This window comes from Oncorhynchus masou, chromosome 29, assembly GCF_036934945.1.
Source record: "Oncorhynchus masou masou isolate Uvic2021 chromosome 29, UVic_Omas_1.1, whole genome shotgun sequence".
Taxonomy (NCBI): Eukaryota; Metazoa; Chordata; class Actinopteri; order Salmoniformes; family Salmonidae; genus Oncorhynchus; species Oncorhynchus masou.
This window is the reverse complement of record NC_088240.1, coordinates 80,865,363-80,877,862: the sequence shown is the minus strand read 5'-3', so window position 1 is coordinate 80,877,862 and position 12,500 is coordinate 80,865,363. Positions and strand designations below refer to the sequence as shown.

The following is a 12,500-nucleotide window of genomic DNA, read 5'->3' as shown; positions in this document are numbered from 1 at the left end:
TGGTGATCTTGGCATTGTGCATGGTGATCTTGGCATTGTGCATGGTGATCTTGGCATTGTGCATGGTGATCTTGGCATTGTGCATGGTGATCTTGGCATTGTGCATGGTGATCTTGGTATTGTGCATGGTGATCTTGGCATTGTGCATGGTGATCTTGGCATTGTGCATGGTGATCTTGGCATTGTGCATGGTGATCTTGGCATTGTGCATGGTGATCTTGGCATTGTGCATGGTGATCTTGGCATTGTGCATGGTGATCTTGGCATTGTGCATGGTGATCTTGGCATTGTGCATGGTGATCTTGGCATTGTGCATGGTGATCTTGGTATTGTGCATGGTGATCTTGGCATTGTGCATGGTGATCTTGGCATTGTGCATGGTGATCTTGGCATTGTGCATGGTGATCTTGGCATTGTGCATGGTGATCTTGGCATTGTGCATGGTGATCTTGGCATTGTGCATGGTGATCTTGGCATTGTGCATGGTGATCTTGGCATTGTGCATGGTGATCTTGGCATTGTGCATGGTGATCTTGGCATTGTGCATGGTGATCTTGGCATTGTGCATGGTGATCTTGGCATTGTGCATGGTGATCTTGGCATTGTGCATGGTGATCTTGGCATTGTGCATGGTGATCTTGGCATTGTGCATGGTGATCTTGGCATTGTGCATGGTGATCTTGGCATTGTGCATGGTGATCTTGGCATTGTGCATGGTGATCTTGGCATTGTGCATGGTGATCTTGGCATTGGGCATGGTGATCTTGGCATTGTGCATGGTGATCTTGGCATTGTGCATGGTGATCTTGGCATTGTGCATGGTGATCTTGGCATTGTGCATGGTGATCTTGGCATTGTGCATGGTGATCTTGGCATTGTGCATGGTGATCTTGGCATTGTGCATGGTGATCTTGGCATTGTGCATGGTGATCTTGGCATTGTGCATGGTGATCTTGGCATTGTGCATGGTGATCTTGGTATTGTGCATGGTGATCTTGGCATTGTGCATGGTGATCTTGGCATTGTGCATGGTGATCTTGGTATTGTGCATGGTGATCTTGGCATTGTGCATGGTGATCTTGGCATTGTGCATGGTGATCTTGGCATTGTGCATGGTGATCTTGGCATTGTGCATGGTGATCTTGGCATTGTGCATGGTGATCTTGGTATTGTGCATGGTGATCTTGGCATTGTGCATGGTGATCTTGGCATTGTGCATGGTGATCTTGGCATTGTGCATGGTGATCTTGGCATTGTGCATGGTGATCTTGGCATTGTGCATGGTGATCTTGGCATTGTGCATGGTGATCTTGGTATTGTGCATGGTGATCTTGGCATTGTGCATGGTGATCTTGGCATTGTGCATGGTGATCTTGGCATTGTGCATGGTGATCTTGGCATTGTGCATGGTGATCTTGGCATTGTGCATGGTGATCTTGGCATTGTGCATGGTGATCTTGGCATTGTGCATGGTGATCTTGGCATTGTGCATGGTGATCTTGGCATTGTGCATGGTGATCTTAGGCTTATGTGCAGCTGCTCAGCCATGGAAACCCATTTCATGAAGCTCCCAACTAACAGTTCTTGTGCTGACGTTGCTTCCAGAGGCAGTTTGAAAGTTGGTACTGAGTGTTGCAACCGAGGACAAATGATTTTACTTGCTAAGCGATACAGCATTCGGTGAGCTTGTGTGGCCCACCACTTTGCAGCTGAGCCGTTGTTGCTCCTAGATGTTTCCACTTCACAATAACAGCACTTACAGTTGACCTGGGAAGCTCTAGCAGGGCAGACATTTTACAAGCTGACTTGTGAAAAGGTGGCTCCCTATGATGGTGCTCTTCAGTAAGGCCATTCTACTGCCAATGTTTGTCTATGGAGATGGCTGAGTGTTCGATCTTAAACACCTGTCAACAACGGGTGTGACTAAAATAGCCAAATCCACTCATTTGAAGTGGTGTCCACATACTTTTATAGTATATAGTGTGGCTGAGGCAGGTTTTAAGTGGCTACTGTCTTTCTTTTTGGGACGAATATAAACAGCTTTAAACAAAACCTTCCTGGGCAGATCTCTGATATACAAGTGATGTGAAGACGACGGGTTCAAATGAAGGAACGAGACGCGAGTCCACTGAAGGCACGCATTTGTCATTTGCTGGGGGTGGAGTTAGTGACTGAACGAGCGCTGCCTACCAAATAGAGAGAGCGAGGAGAGAGGAGAGAGGAGAGGAGGAGAGGGAAAGAGCGAGAACAAGAGACGAATGAGTATTTATGACGCGAGTATCGCAGGATGGATGGACAGACACTTAGAAAATTAAGAAACTCGTTGTTTGAAACTATTTGCTAGAGGGAGAATAAAACAATCTTAATCAATTACGGATTCTTCAAATGCGCATCAAGTAGGGATCTACGCCAAATGAAGAATTAACGTATTTTTCAATGTAAACTCAACATTTCCGAGTGAGAACGGTGCGTAGGCGATGCACGCTGTTAATGTGAATGGACTCGGTGTCTCTCTCTTTTTGTTAGCGCTGTTTTCATCAAATTAGCGCAGCCCATACTCCGCTGCACCCCCCTTGTCGGACGGCCAGCGGACAGCTAAGGACCCGGGTTCTATCTAGAAGAGAGACCGCTCTCCTGTGGTCGAAAGCCGGACCTCTCACCTCTCATTCCCCGCTCTAGGAGAGGATCATCTCGGTATGAAAGCTCCATAAACAGCTATTTTGTAGGGAACCCATCCCCGTTTTCAGACTGTGATTTTTGGGGGACGCGGGCTCACGTTAGGGGGAGGGAGACCTCGCGTATCACAATGGAATTGGAGTTTGACAATACGTCCCCAGTGCGTTAAGGAAAGCAGCCTTATTCCGTTACACTACTGTATGTTACCTTCTCAACTGAAGTCTTTTTTTCTTATTTTTTTAAAAACTACCAAATCCGGGATGCTGCATTTCGTGGGGTGAAGGTTCCGATCGCGAGGAAAAGAAGGAGAGAGAGAGAGAAGGACGGAGGAGAAAGAGAGATTCGGAGAGCATGGCTCTTGCAACGTTGTCTCTCTGTGTGCTAACTCTCACCTGGGCAAACTTGTACCAGGTGTGTGCCAACAGGCACGCGGTGCATTGGAACAGCTCCAATATACAGTAAGACCCCCTCTCTTCACGTTTCACTGCGGCGCTATGTGTGTGTGTATGCTATGTATGCGTATTTGTGTGTGTGTTGTACTAGTCTCTTATGTCATGATACGGTTTTAGGGATGACCATGTCCATAACCATTGTTTCTGTCAGATTCATTTACAAAGAAGAGTGAGTGTGTTTGTGTGTGTCTGCCTGTGTACACACTGATGAGTGTGTGTGTGTTTGTGTGTGTCTGCCTGTGTACACACTGATGAGTGTGTTTGTGTGTGCCAGTGTGTATGTTGATGAGTGTGTGTGTGTGTGTGTGTGTGTGTGTGTGTGTGTGTGTGTGTGTGTGTGTCTCTGTGTGTGTACACACTGATGAGTGTGTTTGTGTGCCCGTGTGTATGTTTATGAGTGTGTGTGTGTGTCTGTGTGTGTACACACTGATGAGTGTGTTTGTGTGTGCCCGTGTGTATGTTGATGAGTGTGTGTGTGTGTGTGTCTCTGTGTGTGTACACACTGATGAGTGTGTTTGTGTGTGCCTGTGTGTATGTTTATGAGTGTGTGTGTGTGTGTGTCTCTGTGTGGGTACACACTGATGAGTGTGTTTGTGTGTGCCCGTGTGTATGTTTATGAGTGTGTGTGTGTGTGTGTGTGTCTCTGTGTGTGTACACACTGATGAGTGTGTTTGGGTGTGCCCGTGTGTATGTTTATGAGTGTGTGTGTGTGTGTCTCTGTGTGTGTACACACTGATGAGTGTGTTTGTGTGTGCCCGTGTGTATGTTTATGAGTGTGTGTGTGTGTGTGTGTGTGTGTGTCTCTGTGTGTGTACACACTGATGAGTGTGTTTGTGTGTGCCCGTGTGTATGTTTATGAGTGTGTGTGTGTGTGTGTGTCTCTGTGTGTGTGCACACTGATGAGTGTGTTTGTGTGTGCCCGTGTGTATGTTTATGAGTGTGTGTGTGTGTGTGTGTGTGTGTGTGTGTGTGTGTCTCTGTGTGTGTACACACTGATGAGTGTGTTTGTGTGTGCCCGTGTGTATGTTTATGAGTGTGTGTGTGTGTGTGTGTGTCTCTGTGTGTGTACACACTGATGAGTGTGTGTGTGTGCCCGTGTGTATGTTTATGAGTGTGTGTGTGTGTGTGTGTCGCTGTGTGTGTACACACTGATCAGTGTCTCTGTGTGTGCCCGTGTGTATGTTTATGAGTGTGTGTGTGTGTGTCTCTGTGTGTGTACACACTGATGAGTGTCTCTGTGTGTGCCCGTGTGTATGTTTATGAGTGTGTGTGTGTGTGTGTGCCCGTGTGTATGTTTATGAGTGTGTGTGTCTCTGTGTGTGTACACACTGATGAGTGTGTTTGTGTGTGCCCGTGTGTATGTTTGAGTGTGTGTGTGTGTGTCTCTGTGTGTGTACACACTGATGAGTGTGTTTGTGTGTGCCCGTGTGTATGTTTATGAGTGTGTGTGCCCGTGTGTATGTTTATGAGTGTGTGTGCCCGTGTGTATGTTTATGAGTGTGTGTGTGTGTGTGTGTGTGTGTGTGTGTGTGTGTGTATGTTTATGAGTGTGTGTGTGTGTGCGTGTGTCTCTGTGTGTGTGTATGTTTATGAGTGTGTGTGTGTCTCTGTGTGTGTGTATGTTTATGAGTGTGTGTGTGTATACATACGACACCTTTATTTGGAAAATGAAGGAAGCCACACGTTCCGTTTTCCACTGATGAATCAGTCCACTGTATCACCTCCAGGTCTATGTTGGTTGGGTTGTCTCCTTGTATGTGAGCACTACGCCCTCTGCCAAGAGGACCTTTATGGCAGACTGTCTGCCCTGTAACCCAGGGTCTCCGGTTCAAGCCCTGGTCTGACTGTTCCCCCTCCATCACTTCCTGTCCTGATCCTTGCAGATCGGACCCTTTAGAGTTTCTCAGATTTCCAGGAGGTATTGTCCATGTCACAGCTCCTCTCTCTATCCCACTACACACCTCACTGATCACCTCAATGTGTGTATTACCCTTTTTCACACACGTCCCACCATCACTCTGTCCTCCTGCTCTCTCTTTCTCCCTTCTCTCTTGTCTCCATATTCATGCAAGTTCTTCACTCCTTCCATCCTTTACAAATGATCTACGTTTTTTCTCTCCTCCACTCCTCTCTTCCTCCACCCCTCTCTTTCTCCACCCCTCTTCCTCCACCCCTCTCTTCCTCCACTCCTCTCTTCCTCCACCCCTCTCTTCCTCCACCTCTCTCTTCCTCCACTCCTCACTTCCTCCACTCCTCTCTTCCTCCACCCCTCACTTCCTCCACTCCTCACTTCCTCCACCCCTCTCTTCCTCCACACCTCACTTCCTCCACTCTATTCCTCCACCCCTCACTTCCTCCACCCCTCACTTCCTCCACTCCTCTCTTCCTCCACCCCTCACTTCCTCCACCCCTCTCTTCCTCCACTCCTCTCTTCCTCCACTCCTCTCTTCCTCCACCCCTCACTTCTTCCACTCCTCTCTTCCTCCACTCCTCTCTTCCTCCACTCCTCACTTCCTCCACTCATCTCTTCCTCCTTTCCTCTCTTCTCCACCCCTCACTTCCTCCACTCCTCTCTTCCTCCACTCCTCTCTTCCTCCACCCCTTACTTCCTCCACCCTCTCTTCCTCCACTCCTCTCTTACTCCACCCCTCACTACCTCCACCCCTCTCTTCCTCTACCCCTCACTTCCTCCAATCCTCTCTTCCTCCACTCCTCACTTCCTCCACCCCTCTCTTCCACCACCCCTCACTTCCTCCACTCCTCTCTTCCTCCACCCCTCACTTCCTCCACCCCTCACTTCCTCCACCCCTCACTTCCACCACTCCTCTCTTCCTCCACCCCTCACTTCCTCCACCCCTCTCTTCCTCCACTCCTCTCTTCCTCCACTCCTCTCTTCCTCCACCCCTCACTTCTTCTACTCCTCTCTTCCTCCTCTCCTCTCTCATCCACCCCTCTCTACTTCCTCCACTCCTCTCTTCCTCCACCCCTCTCTTCTTCCACCCCTCTCTTCCTCCACCCCTCACTTCCTCCACTCCTCACTTCCTCCACTCCTCACTTCCTCCACTCCTCTCTTCCTCCACCCCTCTCTTCCACACACCCCTCACTTCCTCCACTCCTCTCTTCCTCCACCCCTCACTTCCTCCACCCCTCTCTTCCTCCACTCCTCTCTTCCTCCACTCCTCTCTTCCTCCACCCCTCACTTCTTCCACTCCTCTCTTCCTCCACTCCTCTCTTCCTCCACCTCTCTCTTCCTCCACTCCTCACTTCCTCCACTCATCTCTTCCTCCTTTACTCTCTTCTCCACCCCTCACTTCCTCCACTCCTCTCTTCCTCCACTCCTCTCTTCCTCCACCCCTTACTTCCTCCACCCTCTCTTCCTCCACTCCTCTCTTACTCCACCCCTCACTACCTCCACCCCTCTCTTCCTCCACCCCTCACTTCCTCCAATCCTCTCTTCCTCCACTCCTCACTTCCTCCACCCCTCTCTTCCACCACCCCTCACTTCCTCCACTCCTCTCTTCCTCCACCCCTCACTTCCTCCACCCCTCTCTTCCTCCACTCCTCTCTTCCTCCACTCCTCTCTTCCTCCACCCCTCACTTCTTCTACTCCTCTCTTCCTCCTCTCCTCTCTCATCCACCCCTCTCTACTTCCTCCACTCCTCTCTTCCTCCACCCCTCTCTTCTTCCACCCCTCTCTTCCTCCACCCCTCACTTCCTCCACTCCTCACTTCCTCCACTCCTCACTTCCTCCACTCCTCTCTTCCTCCACCCCTCACTTCCTCCACCCTCTCTTCCTCCACTCCTCTCTTCCTCTCTTCCTCCACCCCTCACTTCCTCCACCCCTCACTTCCTCCACTCCTCTCTTCCTCCACTCCTCACTTCCTTCACCCCTCTCTTCCTCCACCCCTCACTTCCTCCACTCCTCTCTTCCTCCACCCCTCACTTCCTCCACCCCTCACTTCCTCCACTCCTCTCCTCCTCCACCCCTCACTTCCTCCACCCCTCTCTTCCTCCACTCCTCTCTTCCTCCAATCCTCTCTTCCTCCACTCCTCTCTTCCTCCACCCCTGACTTCCTCCACCCCTCACTTCCTCCACTCCTCACTTCCTCCACTCCTCACTTCCTCCACCCCTCACTTCCTCCAACCCTCACTTCTTCCACTCCTCTCTTCCTCCACTCCTCTCTTCCTCCACCTCTCTCTTCCTCCACTCCTCACTTCCTCCACTCCTCTCTTCCTCCTCTCCTCTCTACCTCCATCCCTCTCTTCCTCCACCCCTCACTTCCTCCACTCCTCACTTCCTCCACTCCTCACTTCCTCCACTCCTTTCTTCCTCCACCCCTCTCTTCCTCCACCCCTCACTTCCGCCACCCCTCTCTTCCTCCACTCCTCTCTTCCTCTCTTCCTCCACCCCTCACTTCCTCCACCCCTCACTTCCTCCACTCCTCTCTTCCTCCACTCCTCACTTCCTTCACCCCTCTCTTCCTCCACCCCTCACTTCCTCCACTCCTCTCTTCCTCCACCCCTCACTTCCTCCACCCCTCACTTCCTCCACTCCTCTCCTCCTCCACCCCTCACTTCCTCCACCCCTCTCTTCCTCCACTCCTCTCTTCCTCCACTCCTCACTTCCTCCACTCCTCACTTCCTCCACCCCTCACTTCCTCCAACCCTCACTTCTTCCACTCCTCTATTCCTCCACTCCTCTCTTCCTCCACCTCTCTCTTCCTCCATTCCTCACTTCCTCCACTCCTCTCTTCCTCCTCTCCTCTCCTCTCTCCTCCACCCCTCACTTCCTCCACTCCTCTCTTCCTCCACCCCTCTCTTCTCCGCTCCTCTCTTCCTCCACCCCTCTCTTCCTCCACTCCTCTCTTCCTCCACCTCTCTCTTCCTCCACTCCTCACTTCCTCCACTCCTCTCTTCCTCCTCTCCTCTCTCCTCCACCCCTCACTTCCTCCACTCCTCTCTTCCTCCACCCCTCTCTTCCTCCACTCCTCTCTTCCTCCACTCCTCACTTCCTCCTCTCCTCTCTTCCTCCACTCCTCTCTTCCTCCACCCCTCTCTTCCTCCACTCCTCTTTTCCTCCACTCCTCTCTTCCTCCACCCCTCTCTTCCTCCACCCCTCTCTACTTCCATTGCTCTCTTCCTCCACTCCTCTCTTCTCCACTCTTCTCTGTCTCTGTTCCTCTGGTTGGTCTGTGAGTACCTCTCTGTCTCTGTTCCTCTGGTTGGTCTGTGAGGACCTCTCTGTCTCTGTTCCTCTGGTTGGTCTGTGAGGACCTGTCTGCCTCTGTTCCTCTGGTTGGTCTGTGAGGACCTCTCTGTCTCGGTTCCTCTGGTTGGTCTGTGAGGACCTCTCTGTCTCGGTTCCTCTGGTTGGTCTGTGAGGACCTCTCTGTCTCGGTTCCTCTGGTTGGTCTGTGAGGACCTCTCTGTCTCTGTTCCTCTGGATGGTCTGTGAGTACCTCTCTGTCTCTGTTCCTCTGGTTGGTCTGTTAGGACCTGTCTGCCTCTGTTCCTCTGGTTGGTCTGTGAGGACCTCTCTGTCTCGGTTCCTCTGGTTGGTCTGTGAGGACCTCTCTGTCTCGGTTCCTCTGGTTGGTCTGTGAGGACCTCTCTGTCTCGGTTCCTCTGGTTGGTCTGTGAGGACCTCTCTGTCTCTGTTCCTCTGGATGGTCTGTGAGTACCTCTCTGTCTCTGTTCCTCTGGTTGGTCTGTTAGGACCTGTCTGCCTCTGTTCCTCTGGTTGGTCTGTGAGGACCTCTCTGTCTCGGTTCCTCTGGTTGGTCTGTGAGGACCTCTCTGTCTCGGTTCCTCTGGTTGGTCTGTGAGGACCTCTCTGTCTCGGTTCCTCTGGTTGGTCTGTGAGGACCTCTCTGTCTCTGTTCCTCTGGTTGGTTTGTGAGGACCTCTCTGTCTCTGTTCCTCTGGTTGGTCTGTGAGGACCTGTCTGCCTCTGTTCCTCTGGTTGGTCTGTGAGGACCTCTCTGTCTCGGTTCCTCTGGTTGGTCTGTGAGGACCTCTCTGTCTCGGTTCCTCTGGTTGGTCTGTGAGGACCTCTCTGTCTCGGTTCCTCTGGTTGGTCTGTGAGGACCTCTCTGTCTCTGTTCCTCTGGTTGGTCTGTGAGTACCTCTCTGTCTCTGTTCCTCTGGTTGGTCTGTGAGGACCTCTCTGTATCTGTTCCTCTGGTTGGTTTGTGAGGACCTCTCTGTCTCTGTTCCTCTGGTTGGTCTGTTAGGACCTGTCTGCCTCTGTTCCTCTGGTTGGTCTGTGAGGACCTCTCTGTCTCTGTTCCTCTGGTTGGTCTGTGAGGACCTGTCTGCCTCTGTTCCTCTGGTTGGTCTGTGAGGACCTCTCTGTCTTCTCTTGTATCTGGTTCAATTAGGAACACTTCTTCACCCTGACCTCATTGTGTTCAAGCTGTGTCACTATTCAATCTCCCTCACCCTCACTCGCTCGCTCTCTCTCTGTCTCTCTCTCTCTCCCCTTCACTCTCTCTCCCTCCCTCCCTCTCTCTCTCTCTGTCTCTCCTTCTTTCTTTCTCTCTATCTTTTTCCCCATCACGCTCTCTCTCTCTGCCTCCCTCTGCCTCCCTCTCTCTCTCTTTTTTCTCTCTCCCCCTCTCTCTCTCTCTCTCTCTCTCTCTCTCTCTCTCTCTTTCTCTCTCTCACACTTTTTCCCTTAGGCCTTTTTCCTGCTCTAGTCCTCAGTTTTTCTTTTGTCTCTCTTTGACATCTGTCTGTTTTGGTCCTCTGTTATCACCTCTCCTCTTCCCCCTCTCATCTTCCCCCTCTCCTCTTCCCCCTCTCCTCTTCCCCCTTTCCTCTTCCCCCTCTCCTCTTCCCCCTCTCCTCTTCCCCCTTTCCTCTTCCCCCTCTCCTCTTCCCCCTTCTCCTCTTCCCCCTCTCCTCTTCCCCTTCTCCTCTTCCCCTTCTCATCTTCCCCCTCTCCTCTTCCCCCTCTCCTCTTCCCCCTTTCCTCTTCCCCCTCTCCTAACCCTGTCTTAACACATACACCGTATCCACCATTCCAAACCCTAACGACGCTAAAACAACGTCAACCCCAGCCCTTCATCCTCTCCATAGAACAGTAACTACTAACTCTTTAGACTAGCACTCTGGCACACAATGTCATGGCTCTTATTGATACCCATCTTATTAAGGCCATATACCATGGAAGGCTGTTAACACCACTCTGAGATGTCACAGTCAACGATGAAATACTCTCGGCCTGTACCTTTTTACTTTACAATACACAGTAAAAAATATATGAGGCAAGTGGTGAATTCAGACTGTTGAAAATCTTTCTACGACAGTGAGTTCATAAAGTTAGAAGATATTGTTTTTGTAATCAAACATTTGACATAACTCATAACATCCATAAAACGTTTTTATCCACAACATAAATTCTCTGAATGCATTGCAATTTGAGCTGGCAGTTCTCTGAGGCGCTGGTTGAATATAAAGATGTCTGAGTATGATGCCTGTTTCGTTATTGAGTCAGTAAGGTTTTTTTATGTGCGACTCGGCATGTCCTCTCCCCCACTCTAAGTTTACCTACCCTTAGTTTAAATAGTACTCCAGTATAACATTTACAAACAGACAGACAGGGCAGACAGACAGACAGACAGACAGACAGACAGACAGACAGACAGACAGACAGACAGACAGACAGACAGACAGACAGACAGACAGACAGACAGACAGACAGACAGACAGACAGACAGACAGACAGACAGGTAAACTGTCAGACAGAGACAGACTATTTTATTTCTGTAAAGCCGAGGGTGTATCTGAGCTGTCTGGTAATGTTTGAACTCTAACCTGACTGCTGTTCTGGGATGAAGCAGAGCGCTGTGGACTCCCAGCTCATCCCTGTTTTACCTACCTACGCACACGCACTCACACACACACATACACAGCCTCTGTGGACAGTCAGCCATGGCAGTGTGTGTCTCTTTTGTTGAGTGTGGTTAATTAAAGAACACTGTATCTCAGTGGACCTCCCTCTAGTTCTCTCTCTCTCTCTCTCTCTCTCTCTCTCTCTCTCTCTCTCTCTCTCTCTCATACACACACAGACACACAGACACACAGACACACATACACATACACAGACACACATACACACACTGCGTTACCTCTGCCTCTTGGCCTAGTTAGGGCAGAATCAAACTGAGAGAGAGGGAGAGAGAGAGCAACAGAGAGAGAGAGCCCCTGGCATAAACCTGTAATAGGGCTGTCTTCTAACTGTAAGAAGGGTTGTGATACAACCAGCTCTCACAGTCTCATTGCAGAATACTACGTTTGACCATAGCATCATATTTAGAAGGTTACGTTTAGGCATTAACTCCAAATGGTTAAGAGTTAAGGTTTGGAATAGGGTTCAAAAATAGTCATAATTAAACTAGTGCCTAGCTCTGGGATTGAACATGCGACCCTCTGAGCCAGAGATCGCCAAAGCAAAACCCAAGCCTACTTGATGGTAATAGCGCTCAACCTTGTCCCTCATGGCAGTTTTGAAGTCATCTCCTGACGTCTTGGGCACCTGGATGGATGTTGAATTTCTCTGTGGATCTGGCTGTGATAATATGTCCCTTTCTGACCTCTGCTGCTTTAAATGCAGGAACAAATGGACTGTAACTTGGACCCACACAGGCATCTCCAGAACCGTACGTGTGTGTGTGTGTGTGTGTGTGTTGGGTGTGTGTGTGTGTGTGTGTGTGTGTGTGTGTGTGTGTGTGTGTGTGTGTGTGTGGGGGGGGGGGGTTGGGTAGGGAGGAGGAGGATCAATGTAGAGCCTTTGATATTCACTCAGGCTATATGCAAATGTTTCCCCATGCCAATAAAGCCCTTTGAATTGAAAGTAAGAGAGCAAGAGAGCAAAGAGAGCGAAAGAGAGTGAGTGAGAGACAGAAGAATGTTGCAATGGTAAATCGAGTTAATTTTAACACTATCTCAGAGTACATATGGTCCCACTCCACAGAGTGTAAAAAGTACTCCGATAAGTGTTACATTTTGAGTTTTAATGTAACACTTTAATGTAAAAAATGAACACCGCATTATACTTGCCAGTGTTACATAAGGGATAATCAACTAGGGGCTATGCGTTCTCTGAAAAATAATGAACGGTGTGAAGGATGTTTTCAAAGCTGTCACGTTCGTCGTAATGATGAGACCAAGGCGCAGCGTGATAAGCATACATTCTTCTTTTAATAAATGAAGAACACTTAACAAACTACACAAAACAACAAAACAAACGTGAAGCTATAAACACGAGTGCTGACATGCAACTATACATCGACAATAACCCACAGATAAACCAAGGAATATGGCTACCTAAATATGGTTCCCAATCAGAGACAACAATAAACAGCTGCC

The 12,500-nt window shown here is 49.8% G+C and overlaps 1 protein-coding gene across 1 annotated transcript in view; it reads left to right on the top strand.

Annotated features, from left to right (window-relative positions):
• The first annotated feature begins 2,298 nt into the window (after positions 1-2,298).
• LOC135520719 (ephrin-A3-like) overlaps positions 2,299-12,500 on the top strand; it is a 205,047-nt gene continuing 194,845 nt past the window's right edge. The window contains exon 1 of the mRNA XM_064946478.1: positions 2,299-3,134. Within this exon, the coding sequence (XP_064802550.1) occupies positions 3,028-3,134 (107 nt within the window). The 5' untranslated portion in view covers positions 2,299-3,027. The remainder of the gene's footprint in view (positions 3,135-12,500) is intronic.